Source organism: Rhamphochromis longiceps, linkage group LG6 (genome assembly GCF_057381845.1).
Source record: "Rhamphochromis longiceps isolate RC_006_pf linkage group LG6, R_longiceps_female_GT1.1, whole genome shotgun sequence".
In the NCBI taxonomy this organism is placed as follows: Eukaryota; Metazoa; Chordata; class Actinopteri; order Cichliformes; family Cichlidae; genus Rhamphochromis; species Rhamphochromis longiceps.
Window position 1 is genome coordinate 29,880,266 of NC_140562.1, and position 15,315 is coordinate 29,895,580.

The 15,315-nt window shown below is 38.8% G+C and overlaps 2 protein-coding genes across 4 annotated transcripts in view; both read left to right on the forward strand.

Moving 5' to 3' along the window:
- rab11fip4b (RAB11 family interacting protein 4 (class II) b) overlaps positions 1 to 7,470 on the forward strand; it is a 30,275-nt gene extending 22,805 nt beyond the window's left edge. Inside the window, exons 8-14 of one of the 2 annotated variants that reach the window (XM_085410163.1) lie at positions 130 to 270; positions 612 to 693; positions 1,472 to 1,609; positions 1,796 to 1,954; positions 3,497 to 3,577; positions 4,027 to 4,170; positions 4,886 to 7,470. In XM_085410163.1, the coding sequence (XP_085266289.1) occupies positions 130 to 270; positions 612 to 693; positions 1,472 to 1,609; positions 1,796 to 1,954; positions 3,497 to 3,577; positions 4,027 to 4,170; positions 4,886 to 5,002 (862 nt within the window). In that variant the 3' untranslated portion in view covers positions 5,003 to 7,470. The remainder of the gene's footprint in view (positions 1 to 129; positions 271 to 611; positions 694 to 1,471; positions 1,610 to 1,795; positions 1,955 to 3,496; positions 3,578 to 4,026; positions 4,171 to 4,885) is intronic. The other variant, XM_085410162.1, reaches the window with a different exon arrangement.
- A 401-nt stretch (positions 7,471 to 7,871) lies between these two features.
- Positions 7,872 to 13,704, forward strand: LOC146668265 (uncharacterized). Of its 2 annotated transcripts, none has more exons than XM_085410164.1 (4): positions 7,872 to 7,928; positions 9,939 to 10,401; positions 12,249 to 12,379; positions 12,873 to 13,704. In XM_085410164.1, exons 2-4 carry the CDS (start codon positions 9,947 to 9,949, stop codon positions 13,043 to 13,045), a joined length of 759 nt encoding a protein of 252 aa, XP_085266290.1. In that variant the 5' UTR covers positions 7,872 to 7,928; positions 9,939 to 9,946; the 3' UTR covers positions 13,046 to 13,704. The 2 variants fall into 2 exon arrangements, with proteins under 2 accessions (XP_085266290.1, XP_085266291.1); XM_085410165.1 differs by having other exon boundaries at positions 12,905 to 13,704.
- The last annotated feature ends 1,611 nt before the right edge of the window (positions 13,705 to 15,315 follow it).

A 15,315-nucleotide genomic window follows, 5' to 3' on the forward strand; every position in this document is an offset into this window, starting at 1 on the left:
AATTTGACTGAAATTACTCATGTAAAATTGCAGCAGCATTTAGTCATTTCCAAAGTAAGCTTGGTTTTAATGCTTTGCAACAAAAAAATAAATCATGTTGTCTGATGCGTTCATCATCGTCATCATCAGGGTTCATGAGCTGGAGGAGCAGCTGAAAGACCAAGAGACCCGGGCAGAGCAAAGTGTGCAGGAGGGCCTGAGACGCCACAGAGAGGCTTACAGCAAGCTGGAGAGAGACAGGAACACACAGATAGAGCTGCTGACCAACCGGTGAGAAACACACAGTTGCACAATTTGCTGAGCACATTTCCCAATTATTTGTGCATTATCTTTTTTTATGTAAATATGTGAAACTCATTATAGTTCAATAATAATCGGAGAGAATTAGACACCGACCATATCTTGGATAATGATGTTTATGTCCCTGCTCGCTTAAGAAAATAAATGCAAAATGGAGAACTAAATGCTTAACAGCTCTGAGAGTCCTCCCAGGGTTTTAGTCATCTGCCTCTGGACAGCTACAGCATGTATTTTACCCAAACCAGTGCCTTAGCTGACTGTGTGCCACACTATAGAAATGCACGCTGACATAAGGGATTTTGTGTCTGTAGAGTTAAGCAGCTGGAGGAGGAGAATAATGAGATGTCCCTTAACATGAACCGACTCAAGTCGCAGACAGAGAAGCTGGATGAGGTAAGTGTTGCTTACGTTTCCGGCTGTATTTCCTGTGTTGGTCATTTAACCTTTTAAAGCCAGATGTATTATAGTTGATACATGGGTCTTTGTGAGTTTTTGAGACTTTTACACCATCAGTATACTTTTTTTTTTTCTGAAAAACCAAAAGAAATTGCACAATGCATTTTTAATGAACAAATTGCAACAACAAAAAACCACCTTATGTGGAAAATATGATACATGTTAAAACTCATATTTGCAAATTATTATGTAATTTATTTTTTAAAACATTTTGTCAGAAGGTGCAGTAAACACTCTATTTTCCAAAAAATTATTTTTCTGCCATTTATTTCATGGCTTAGGCTTTAAAAGGTTAAGTAGTTGTCTGTCATCGGTTGTGTGTGTGTGAATCTCTGCAGTTTGGTGTCTGTTTCTCTTGCGAACGCGGCGGGTTTTCTCATTTCTATCCACGCCTGTGAGCACAGCGACAACTCCTTCAACATTCACAAAGCCAAAGAGAGACGCCAGTAATTATATCTGTGGAGATAGCGTCTTAGTTTTGAACCACACCTCATTTATGAACTTGTATCTATGCAAATGACACCAAACCCGACTCTAGCTTACAAAATGTTGTGCAAGCAATTTATCACAGAATATAAATGCAAACTTTATCTTGGTGCTAAAACTTGTTTGCTCAACAGAAATGCACTCCCATGACCCTGAATACCAAACACACAGATAAATAAAGGAAAATAAAGTTCAAACTATAGCTGTGTGTATATATGGCTATCCTTAGGAGAAGCAAAGGATGACAGATAAGCTGGAGGATACCAGCCTGCGCCTGAAGGATGAGATGGATCTTTACAAGAAAATGATGGACAAACTGAAACAAAATAGACATCAGTTCCAGAAAGAAAAGGATGCCATGCAGGAGGTAGGAGGAAGTATTTTATGTAACCAGACACACACAGCAAGGTGTGATTGTTTGTTATGTTGCTCATTCAGTTTCTCTGTAACCAGTCTCTCGCAGCATTTATGTCAACTCATACACTTACACCTACAATATGCTGCCTCTGCACATTATATAACGTTTTTCATTCGTTCTTTCTGTGCTGCATAGCTGATAGAGGACCTGCGTCGAGAGCTGGAACACTTGCAGGTCTTCAAGCTGGATGCAGAGAGGTCAGGCCGGAGGCCAAGCTCCTCCACGGGGCTCTCAGACTTCAACAACAGGAGCAGGGAGGTGGAGCTAGAGCATGAAGTCAAGAGGCTCAAACAGGTACTGATGAAATGCTCTGTTGGGCATAGGCAGTTCAGCGAGTATTGTTGCTAATGAATGTGCTTTAAGACTGTTTGTTATGAATAATGAACAATAAGAATATGAAACAGTGTTTAAAACTTTCTACAATCCTTCAGTCAATGTATGTAAGCAATCTAAGGATTTTCAAAAATATCTAAATGCTGTTTTGATTTGATCGTATGACAGAAATGAGGAGTTTCTGCTTTTTGAAATGTGTTTATGTGGAGCTTTTCATGCATGTGGAGGTGGTAGATGCACAGAAGTAAGAAGTACAGATTAAGCTGCCACAGACTGAATGTAACGTAATGTATGAATATATATTTACAGATTATTCATGTTTCATTTGATTAGAGTAGCAGTTCATGTACCCTGGCTTCTTAGACTTGATTGATTCAGCGTTGAATGTGAATATTTTTGACTGATTTTATAAGTTATTGGCTCATATGTATATGTTTCCACTGTCTATCACGCTGAATGATGCATTCAGTACAGTAATCGCCCCTAGAAATAGAAATTCAGCTCAAAAAAATACACTGTTATCACATACAGTTTTACAACTTTTCATGAGCACCTTTTGTATTTTAACTTTTTCTGAAGTACACCTCCACAACGTTTAACACAGCTAACTGGCTGCCAGAGGAACATAAACCTTTCTGCTTGTGTACATGAAGCTGTTTTTGTGGCTACAACCAAAAGATGAAAATTGAGCATATAGTGTCACAGACTACATTCAGCCAGAATACATTGTTGTGCATTAGAACTGCTGTGATCCCCCGATGTACTGTGCCGATCTTTTAACCATTAAAGAGAAGTTCAGCATTGCTAAATGCCGTGCCAGCTGCAGAGGATATGTGATCTTTATCTTTTCCTTAAGATCTGTTTGTCTGACATTTTGCCTGCTACAGTTACAAGGCAGATCTTATTGTTGCAGTCCTGTTAAGTGGCCAGACCTGGTGTAAAGCAAACATTAGAGATAAGCAAGTAGATGAAAGTGTTTTTCAGATGTCCTCTCAGATAAGATGCATAAAAGCAGTTGTGCAGAAGCTTTTGTGTGACTTTTTATCACGAGTTCATATGCATTAGAAATGTCGCTTTGATGTTCCTAAGCCAGACAAAGGCACCATAAAAATCTGGAGTTATCAAACCCACGTGGCCTTGAGGTAACTTTTAAATGGCACAGCCGGCCAGAACTGCTGATTCATTCAGTGTCCGTTTTATCAGTGACTTAACATGATACGGTCCATGTCCTCCTGGCTTCGAGCCAAACTTGTCACACCTTGCAAGCAAGCAAGTAAAGGAGTAATAGCAGTAGTTTCATTCTGCCTTTGTGTCCTGTCTTTCTCTAAATCTGCTCCTCCCAGCAGAGTTACCAGCATGTCTTTTGAATTCGGACAAGTAATAAAACTGTCTGTGTTTTATATGTGATGGATCACGGCCTCTGTTCACCCACGAGAAGGATGAATTCACTCTCTTATGCTTGCCTGTGCACCTTTTTGTAAATGTCTGTGTGTGTGTGTCCAGCGATTTGTGTCCCAGGACTTTCTTCCCCCTGAATACCAGCACCTGGTGTTGACTGGGGCTCGGCTCCGTCCCGGTCTGATGGTAAAATTGCCTCCGTGACCTCTGACCTACCGATTAACCACTAATCACGACAATGGAGTAGAGTGAAGTTGTCCATGCTGACCGGGCGCTGCAGTTCCCTCACTAATGTTTAAGGATAGACTTAAGGGAAACGCAAACTGACCTCTTGTCAGCAGTTTAAGGCAACTTGATTGTGGAGCTTTCATAACACACCAGAAAAAGCAGGGAAGAGTTTGTTCTGTAACACGCATAACCCATGTTACATCTCGTAGGTGCTGCAAACATAGACGTGCATTGCTGAGTTTGCTGCTACCAACCGCAGTGCTTTGTCAAATGGGTTGAGTGTGGCTTGAGTAGTGGTCTTTTCTTTTTTTTAAAAAGTCATTTTAGTGCACTTTTATGGCCTAGGAACTTATCTTGTCCTTTCTCGCTCTCTGTCCTCCACCTCCTCCCCTGATTTTGCATTTTAGGAGAACCAGAAGCTTAGAGAGCAGAACGAGGACCTGAACGGTCAGATCATCAGCCTCAGCCTGCATGAAGCCAAGAATTTGTTTGCCACACAGACCAAGGCTCAGTCTCTAGCTGCTGAGATCGATAATGCCTCCAGAGACCAGGTAAAATCAGTTATGCAGACTTGTAACAAAGAACATGAACACCCCTGCGGCTACAATGTGATTTTTTTATTTTTTATTTTTTATTTTTTTAATATTCTGAGTCTTACTGACAGCTTCCAGACAGGGTTTTATCTCAGTGCTTACAGGTTCCTTAGTTACAGTGAGAAATAGCTGTTTTTCAGGCCATATCACAGCAGTACGATGTTATGCATCTACCTCTGTTTTACAATTAAATCTATATCTGCATAATGAGGAGAGCATTACTATGAGTTATCATATTTCTGTGCAGTTTTTAAAATGTTATTTTCATTCCTTGTTTTCAGAGGAGTTCAGTGCATTAGTTAGATTTTTTTCAACATTGGCATTACTTTTTTGGTTGGTTGGTTAAAAGTTTTATTTTTTCTAAAATTATAATACAGTCAACAGCCACTTTATTAGGTACACCTTGCTAGTGACATTGAAATTGCCTCGATTCTTCGTGGCACAGATTCAACAAGGTGACAGAAACATTCCTCAGATTTTGGTCCATGTTGAAATGATAGCATCACAAAGCTGATGCAGGTTTTTTGCTACATCAAAAAGTTGCCCTAATGGATGCAGATGTGGTAACTGTGGTGGCCATTTGAGTACAGTGAGCTCATTGTCATGTAACTGAATCATAGTAACATTTTTTTTTTCTAATGAATAAACATGTATTGTACATATTTCTCCCTAGTTAATGGAAGCCCTGAAGGAGCAAGAGGAGATCAATTTACGTCTGCGGCAGTACATGGACAAAATCATCCTGAACATCCTGGACCACAACCCCTCCATTCTAGAGATAAAGAACTAGCAGCGACTCAACTGGAATGAGCAGCGTTCCTGATCTTGGGAGAGTGAGGATCATTCCAGTTGTCTGATCAGAGCAGGGTGACCTGAATCGGGGGGAAAGTGTACAGAAAAACAGAGCCAGTCTTACGTAAACAGACATGCATCGCCCCCTGCTGTTTGTGCCAAGAAGAGCGTCTCTTCAGGATGGTAGAAGGGGATTCTGTGTTGAACAAAAGGGAGTTTTCTCAGCCAGTGATTGTTCACTGACTGGTTATGCTACTGTGACTGTTCTACTCATTTGATCACATTTTTATTCTGTCTATGCTGTGAGCTGGAGTTGAAGTCACAAGATTGATCTCTTGTGAAAACTCCAGGAATATTCAGTGTCCAACGTGCTTTGAAGATTCACTTGATTTAGTACACTGGACATGAAAACTGGAGGAAAAAAAAAGAAAATGTAAACAGCTTTATCCTGAAGCTGTTTGGCATGGCGTAGAGAGGCACAATAAGACAGTAGAGCAACATGACAAGCAGACTTTAAATCCAGAGTGAGACAGGCCAGGCCACTGTTGCCAGTCTCTGAGTGCGTGTGATGACATATTTGGACAAGTATGTGCTGAAAGAAGGTCAAGAAGCGAGGCACAAGTGGTCAGAGAGAGAAAAAGAGTGATGCCCACATTATAAATTGAAGACGATGAATTAAGGAAGAGCGTTGACCCTAAACAGGTGGGGATGTTACATGATAGGCCAGGTATGCTACCAAAAGAGGCTTTTTGTGAAGTCGATGAAGGTACACTGAAAGTGAAATTTCGTTTTTCGTTCACTCTTGCGCACGTCTTCCACGAAACCACACTTCGTACATCAATCAGTCCTAAAGCGGTGAACAGTTTTCACTGAGAAATGGCCCTTAGTTGGTACAGACGAGTCGCTGAGTGTCGCGTTATGGCGCTGAAGCTGCAACCAAGGAGTGTCTTCAAACTGTAACTTCCATGGCTGCTATTTGCTAGCTAAACTTGAGCTTGATAAAAAGTCACTGTTGCTTTGTAATAGACCCCAAATGATGTTGCACAGAAATATAAAGATGTGAATGTACAGCGTGAGGTGGAGTGACTGGTAGCCATTGTAACGTGGTTTACCAAGTTGTCTTTTCATGTTCAGTGACTTGGATACCGGATGTGAGCGTGCACAGGAGACTCACTTTTTGGTACAAAAGACTTGATTTGTCACATTTGCACCTACAGCAGGTTGCAGATTGTAGTTTAAGCCCCAATGACTCTGAAGCCCTCTTAAACTGTAAATATCACGAATGTACGATTCCTTATTAACTTTCTGTGTGGCCAAAAAAGCAGTTTTCCATTGAAACTGGTTAATACATTTGGCAACATGTGTACAGTATTTAGTACTGTTATATGGAGGGCATTGTTTTCAGAGGGGAAACAATTACAATCTCATGTATTATGTAATTATTCTAAACTTGAGTTTTGCTTCCTTGCACAAAAAAAGGTTTTGTTTCCTTTTGCATGGTCACATTTACTTCTGTCTGTGCCTTTTGAGGACATTTTTCGAGGTAATCTCGCTATAGATTTACGCTGTTTTTGGGAAAGTGCGTTTTCTGTCTATGTATGACATTTTCATGACTTGTAAATGTTGTAATTATCTAGTGATAATTTGTATTTTATGTGCCACTCACCAATCTTTTTTCAGATTGATACTGAGAAAACACTTTTATACAGATTAATCAAGAAACTAATTGTTGTTGCTTAGCTGTCCTGTTTGCAGTATAGCACAAGACTGTGACGTATGCAAGCCAGTTTATCTTCTTTTCTTTCCTTTTTTTATATAAACACAGTGAGCAATGATTTTTGAGTTTTTTTTCAAGGTTTTTGTTAGATTCAGTAAGTCCACTGATTTTCAATCAGTTTCAAAGTGGGTTTTTATATATGGTTGTTTACTGTCTTCCTAACTTAAACGGTGACTATTATGAGCAATATTAACTTATTACCTGTACCTGCTGATCTGTGTCCTGTTTTGCATCTTAAATCTTTTCACTTTTAATCCACTTATGCCATTCTTCAAGTAAAAAAACAAAAATTCAAGACACACTGAGCTGTAAAAACTGTCACAAACTCATGGCTTTTAGCTTTCTGTTATTAGGACGATCCGATTGGATGCAGTCATCTTAAATAGCAATAAAAAATGGCTTTGGCAGTGATGTTGTCTCATGAAATTTCTGTTATTTTCATTTGAATTCAGCTATAGTTTCTAAAACATAAACATTGTGCCTAAAGTGTATGCTGCTGCTGTCTTAGCTGCCATTATGTACTTTGCTGTAAATAAAAGTGTTTGCGCTGGCATGAAAATAGTCATGTCGCCAAATGAGAATGTTTTAACTTTAATGTTTTATTTTATGTGTTTGTGTGTATTGTGTATTCTCATATGGGAAATCTTAAAATGCAAGATTTACAACCTTTTGTAAAAGGGCAGCACTGCGCTGTTTAGTTATGTATGGTCAATACCCATGTAAGCCCAGGCATTGAGGGAAAAAAAACCCCAAAAATAATTATTAAATAAATCTTCCTTACAATATTATTTTGGAGCAACGACAGAAAAAACATTTCTATCTGATTTGACTGTGACTGGTGCTTTTATACATGTAGTTTTACCTAATTTGACTAATTACATTACAGTTAATTTAGGTGTTATTAGAGATTTTGCGGATTATAAATGCCAGTTATTGTTTTATGTATTTATTTCATTCATTTATTTATTTGTATACATTAGTTTTATTTTTAGATTTTATTCTTTATCTTCTTTCATTTATATATTTATTTGTACCTGCTCTCGGAGCAGTATTTGTGTACTCTGGCGCCTCCTATCGGCGAACTGCGCAGCTTCATTTGATCAGCTGGGTGCTGCACGCGGCTGGTGTGCCCGACACAGCGGTGCAGGTAAGAGTTAAATTAAAATTAAGCATAATGTGAGTGATGTTTTAAGGTAAACTTGCATGTGAACGCATAACTTGGTGCTTTCCGTGTATGTTATCTGCTCCCTGTTGTTTTCTTCCCACAGGAAGCTCACAAACTTTTAGCAGCCGGCATGACGATAGCTGTTGATAACGGCGCTAAAGTTGTTAGCCCGCTAACAGAAAACAGGGCGCCTACATTCACTGGGGTTAAAAGAGCACAAAGCTAGCTAAGTGTCAGTATGTTTGGTTATTGTTAAGGTAAAATTGTTTACGATTTAAATTATTTGTTTAGTTTTTTTATTAATACCAATGAAAATAACTATTTAACAAAAAAAGTAAGAAAGGTGTTGACTGAAAAGGTTTAGGCTGAAAGTTTAGCTTAATGGACCGCCATTGTTTTCACAGAGACACAGAGCCATTGTTTTCACAGAGACACACCAACTAAATTTCACCAAAAACAATCATTAGTCAGTATATGCACTAGACAAAAAATGAATTGCACAGTTTTAAGTCCTCATTAAAACCATTCCCCAAGTTTAGACTTTTTATATAGTACTGTGCAAAAGCTTTGAGCCACCCCATCTTTTTTTGGTATTGTAAAAGGAAAAATACGGAGCCCCGCAGGGGACATGGGAGGAAAAAAAATTAAGACGGACTTGCGAGATCTCGCAAAACAAACTCGGGATCTCGCAAAAGTTTTAGCCGCATTCTTCCCGTTAGCTCGAAGCTAACGGGAGGTCGAGACCTACTACAGCCGGGTGGAACACCGCTTTCCCGGCACATCGTGCCTCGACCTCCCGGTTGGCTTCGAGCCGGCGTCCGAAGAATGCGGCTAAAAGATTAACTTATTGATATTATTGGCTAAATTTCATATACATAAGTCGAAATTTTCTAACGCAAAACCATCCTTTCGGTGCTTTTTAAATGAAACCAAACAATATGTTAAAACCATACAACATTCTCAAAATCAAAAAGCTGTCAAAACCGTAAACCTATGTTCCCTGTTCAATATTATGTGATTCTATAATAGACTGTGTCTATTTGGCTTTTTTATACGAACCCCCTGACATTGTGTTTGCTATTTTGTGCTTTGTCAATAAAAAAAAAAGAAAAAAAGAATGCGGCTAAAAGTTTTGCGAGATCTCGGAAAAGTCCGTCTTAATTTTTTTTTTCTCCCATGTCCCCTGCGGGGCTCCGTAGAAAAAGAATGAGATGGGTGCAGAGATGTATTGAGCATGTGCAAACATAAATGGAAAAAACAGTATAAGAGGCAAAAACAGGCTTTTTACAATTAATGAAAGTCAATAATGGTATGGATGTCTCTTTTAGACAGATTTTCTTGTAATTTCTTTAAGTGGTCTTCAGGAGTAGTTTTCCAGGCATCCTGAAGGACACCCAAAAGCTTTTGGATGTTGGCTAGCTTTTGTTCCCTCCTCTGACAAATTGATCGCACATTGTTTCAATACTGTTGAGGTCCAAGCTCTGGGAAGGCCAATCCATGACAGATACTGTTTCACTGTGGGTGGGGGGGATTTTTAGTTCCATGTGGCGTTTACTTCATTGGCAGTGTGTTTGGGATTATTGTCATGCTGAAAAATGAAGCTACTGCTAATCAGACGATATCCAGATTTGTCAGCTCAAAGCTGCCTATTCACACTAAAAGTAAATGTTTGTGAATCAGACTTTAATACAGGAAATATGTTTAGAAACGTCACTAAAACCAACAGTCCTTAGTATAAAGGGAAGGAGACTTGTCAGTAATTTACATTTGAAAGTATTGTGTTCTCAGTGTCAGTCACTGTAAGAATTAGATAATCTCTTTGATATGTAAATAACCTGAGGTCTGTTGGTGCCGTTAATGACATGTTTTCATTATTAACTAAAGTCTCTAAAGAAGTCAAAGTATAACATTTGGGTCACTTTTGGTCTAATCACACTCAACTGACACAAATCATGTAAGAAATTCAGCCAATCTCTTCCATCTGTTTCACAGGTGAAGCGATGCCTCAGGCTTGTATGAACTTTGAGCCTAACAGAAGGGGAACCTATCACAACAGCCGTAAAACCAATGATCTGATCAACAACACAGGTTTGGTTAATGGAGCAGTTGTTTACAATGGATGCTCAGCTTCTGCCAGCAGAATCAGTAGGAGCACACCAGCTGGCACACAGCATGGTCCTAAACCCACATACAGGATTAACGATTATTTTAACTATGGCTACAAAGGCAAGAGTACAAAAGCAGCACCCTCAGGGACCCTCAAGAAACAAGGATGCAAAATTCCAGCTCTCTGTGATGCCCCAGCATCTGATGGAAACGGCAGTGAAGATCTCCTGAGTGGTAACTCAGCCAAAGTTAGTGCTCCACCCAGTAACATTGACCAAAAGGTACCAGATCCCAGCCTATCGGCGTCAGGGAAGAAGAAAAGGTGGAGGAGATCGAGACACAAGAAGAGGTGCATCACTTATCTTAATCTTAAAGTTCTCAAGTCCAGCCTATATATACCTATATGTGTTGATTCTACTTAAAATCAACACGTTTTTTTAATGGTTTTGCAGTGGACCATTAATAACAGCCCTAGAGTAGCAAGATTTACTACTGCAGAGGCCCTGAGACAGATAAGTAATACGTAATGCTCAGCTGATGGAGATGAGTCAAGTTTACTCCCTTCTGCATAAAAACAAATACAAACATTTGTGAAAGAATGGGTTGTTCTAAAGACCTCATTAAATCTGAGTGGGGTACTGTAATAGGATGCCACTTTTGTAATAAATCAGTTAAGTTTGTAAAGTTCTTCCCTCATAAATTACGAACCATTGCAACTCAGCCCTGAAGTACAGAACAAGGTGCATAAAAGTCAACTGTAAAGTTTGATGGAGGAGGGATAATGCTATGGGGTTGTTTTTTAGGGTTAGCCAGGGTCCTTTACTTCAAGCAAGGGGGGTTCTCAATTCTATGCTTCCAGATTTATGGGAACAGCCTAGGGAATGCCATTCCAGTGGGACTGTGCACAGAGCGAGGGGGATTCAGATGTGTCCATAGATTGAATATGTGAAATTATAAAAGCTCCTGTAGTGCAGACAATTTCACACTATAATTTTGTATTGGAAACAGTCATTAAAAGTATTCCTGTACAAAAATTATACTCATGAAGTAGAAGAATAAATGCTTTCAGTCCCAACTTGAGTGAAGTTTCAGATGAGACGACAGAAAATTGAATGCTTTAGTTATTATTTTAGATAACTGCTTATCTTGCTGTGAGTAACATGTGAGAGTGATATCAATATTCTTGTGCATATCTGTCTCTTAAATCTCCAGCCAGCACAGTATGAACACTAAAAACATAATAGTTAGGCTCAAATCTGTCTGTAGATTTACACACAGAGACTTAAGGGATATCATTGTGTCCAGGTAAAAAGCATAAATCATTGTGAATCCATTTCACTTGTTTCGGTGCAAATTAAAGTGATAACAGATGCATCGGAGCGACATAAACATGTACATGAGCAGCCCGCTGGAGGTTAATTCTTTGCACAAAGGAGCAGATAACCGTCCTGCTGCCCTTCTATCACCCTGACCAGCTGCTCTTGTATAAACAGCCCATCTTCCCATAACCCTTTAATGCTTGAGACTGAGTGGAGAGATGCATCAAAGCTTCTTCTGGATGTGAAGAATGAGTTGTGCATATTGTACTGAATTATTATATTCAGTGAAAACGTATGGGAATGGTAAATTATTTTTTTCATCTCATTCACATAATGACAGCAAGAATTAAAGCATAAAAATACTCTATAATACTCATAAATATAACTTTATTTGTATAGCATTTTTTTTAAAGCACACAGTTACAGTAATTCCAACATTAATGGTTTTGTGCACACATCAGATGTAAACTGTGGCGAAAAATACTGCCACTAACAACCAGAAATGTATTTCAAATATGTAATTAAGTTCCCTTCCCTCTGATTATGGAACACTTTAATTCAGCGGTCCCCAACCCTCGGACCGGTACCGGGCCGCGAGAGTTGAGGCTCAGGTGTGAAATGTATAGTTTTCAGGGTTTTTATCGGTTTTCAGCGTTATTTCGTTATCGTTTTTATCGTTTACTCGGTTTTCCTTGGTCTTTTCGCATGTGTTATGAATAAATTTTCTTTTTTTCGGTACCGGTACTAGTTTTAGTTTGTTGTATTTATCCGCGACACCTTAAAGGCCGGTCCGTGAAAATATTGTCGGGCATAAACCGGTCCGTGGCGCAAAAAAGGTTGGGGACCGCTGCTTTAATTAACATGAGCCCTCTTGCAGAGACAAAGAAGTCGTCTACCCGGAAATTCTTTCACCCGCACCCATAGAAGCGGAGGAAGACTGGGGAAAAGAGATCCAGGAGGGCACGCGCTCTGACTGGAAAAACATGTGTTTTGGGGTCAGACCTTATGGTAAAGAAAAAAACATTTTCATGACATCTACTCTCTTTACAGTACTGAATTTAAATGTCTTAGTTATTATATACATGCATATGTAATAAGTTATAAATTTATGTTGCTGTAAGGTTGATTACTGAATATATCTTCACCACTGAGGTCAAACAAGGAAATTTTAAAGTTTACCTGATGTGTATTAATAGTAGTAGTAGTCATTACCTTTTCTGTCATAAAGGAAAACTGCTGAAACCAAAGTCCTTAGAGAAGCGAGTCTTGCCACACAGAGCCACTTTGAAATGGCTCATTGCAGTTATAAAGTGTTATCTACATTTCCTTTCATTTAAATGGTCAAATGTGCATAAAAGTGCCAGGATATATACTAAATTAAAAATGAATATTAGAAACAGCAAGTTTCAGTCCTTCAGCATCCTGTTTTCATTGAAGCTGATGTAGGTGTCAGTACTACTTTTAGGATTCAGGCTATGACGTGTGTTGCTGCCTGTTTCAGGTCCAGAAGACGTCCTCCGTTTTGCTTTGCAGGACCTGACACTGAAGCAAAGGGACACAGCGGCCCTGCCCGTGTCAGCCAGTTACACACCAGCGGTGTACCACCCGCACCCCCTGATATGGTCCCGTCACATCATTCCCACTGAGCCAGACCAATTCGCAGACGCTGACTAGTAAGCTGGGCGTATGCCTATATGTTAGAATAATGGTTGATATGAGAATTAACAACATCTGTTTCTAAAATATTTGTTTCATTCTCATTTGGTTTAGTGGAAAACATTAAATTTAACTTTATTGGTAAAAGATTGTGCGGTGGAGTCTAGGTTACCATCTGGTTGTTTTTTATTGTAGGTTCTATTTTATATTTAAAATTCAGGTTTTATATTTGTTTTATATTACAACAAAATACTTTGGATTTTGTGATCTTAAAGGATGGTTTTATTACAACTACTACTTTTAGTTTCATTGCTGCAGTTAGTGCTGTTTCTCACACAGGTCATGCATTTCCTGTTTCGTTTTCATCTTATATTTCCATTCTTTTTCTTGTCTGTGCTAAAAGAGCAAAATACTAGTTTTAACTGTTTCTTTGTGTTTTAAAATGCCTGAAGTTAATACCATGTTGTTATGAGTTGCTCATTTGAGCTGAAAGATCTGTTTAATCTGTTTATAAACACCCCCTGTTCACAGCAAGTACATGAAGTAACTATTTTATTTTGACACTCATGGAATAGTCGATTTAACCAAGAAAGTATGGTTTGATTATGTAATAAGAACGTGATTTTCTGGTTGTTCATATCATTTTTATTACCATAATAAATCACATTTTCTTCTAACTTGTGCTTAAACCCTGCATTTTTTCATCGCCACTGTCAAAAAATGTTATTAAACAAGAAGGCCCACCTTCTTTTCACCATTTAACCACAAACAAATGGATTTGAAACCTTACCATCTGTTGCTACTTAACGGCTCTTTAGAAGCAATAATGGCTTCTGGCCACTAGATGGCAGAGTGGATATAAGATTTTGCATTCTGCTAGTTATTTCCATACACCTCAGGGAGTTCAATGGGTTCATTCCCAAGGACTTGAGAGACAGAGGCATTTACTTGCATAGTGCTCAGCCCATTTCTCCCTGGTGTTGAATTCAGAATGCAATAAGACACTGAGCTGATTATTGCCATTTAGTTGTACTAAATATGTTTACAGATATTTTTATAATCAAATGGGTCCATTTAAAATGTTTTAATATGAAGTAGCAATTAGTAACAAGTAACAATTTTCATAATGCTTTTTTTCTTTAAACACAATAGTAGATCTGAAATGAATCAATCAAAACCTGTTCAAGTGCAGATTTTCAGCTCTAATTCAAGCAGCTGAACAGAAATACTGCCTCAGGTGTTGAGGAATTACCACCATCTATACCCCGTCCCCTATTTTCGGGGACTCAAATGTATTTAGACAAATTAACTTAACAAATATTTTAGATTTCTTTGTTGAGGATCCTTCACAAGCAGTGACTGCCTGAAATTTGGAATTCATAAACATGACCAAGTAATAGGTTTCCTCCTTTGTGATCCTTTGCCAAACCTATACTGAGGCTGTCTTCAGTGTTTGTTTGAAGGATTTTAGGCCATTATGTTTGCTTTAAGCGAGTGGAATGCTGTTCTGTCAGGTTCAGATCAGACCAAATAACAGGTTTCCTCCTTTGTGATGCTTTGCCAGACCTATACAGTGACTGTGTTCAGATGTTGTTTGAGGAGCTTTAGGCTCTTTATGTTTCCACTCAAAGCATTCTGTCAGGGACAGATCAGGTAATTGATTGCAGAATAATCCACTTCCTGAAGTTTAAAATGTCCTGGGTTGCTTTCACTGTATATTTAGTTTCATTGTACATTGTCTGTCTAGTAAACTTTGCTACATTTGTCTGAATTTTACCAGCAGTTATATCCCTAAACACAGAATTCATCCTGTGTCTTCTGTGTTTTAGTGACCCAGTGAAAGGCATACATGACCATGCATCACACTGCCTCTAGTGTGTGTTACAGAGTATGTGTCAGATCATGAGCTGTTAAAAGCATACTCCATACTTTACTCTGGTACGGGCAGATCTTAGCTTCCTCTCTTACAGATATTGTTGGATAAATGGCCTTTCATTTTTTGGTTGTTTGTTCTGCAAAATTGCAGATCTGGCATTGCTGTTCAAAAACCCGAGGAGTGGTTTAAATCTTGTAGTGTTTGAAGCCTTCCCTTTATCTCTTTGTGTTATGTTGTTCAGCAGAGGATGAAACTTGTGAATTTTTTTTTCCCATGGAAAGGATCCTGTGATCATCCTCATTGTTGTCTTCCATAAACAATCAGACTTTATTATGTTGCGATGTGCGAAGCTCATGTGAGCTCTTAATTTTTGTACCTGAATTATTTCTATTGTTTCTCCACATTTTCTCCA

Coding starts and splice junctions, on each gene's coding strand:
- LOC146668265 (XM_085410164.1), top strand. CDS start 9,947: ATGCCTCAGGCTTGTATGAACTTTGAGCCTAACAGAAGGGGAACCTAT. Junction 10,402..12,248: donor AGATCGAGACACAAGAAGAG/GTGCATCACTTA, acceptor GCCCTCTTGCAG/AGACAAAGAAGTCGTCTACC. Junction 12,380..12,872: donor TTTTGGGGTCAGACCTTATG/GTAAAGAAAAAA, acceptor TGCCTGTTTCAG/GTCCAGAAGACGTCCTCCGT.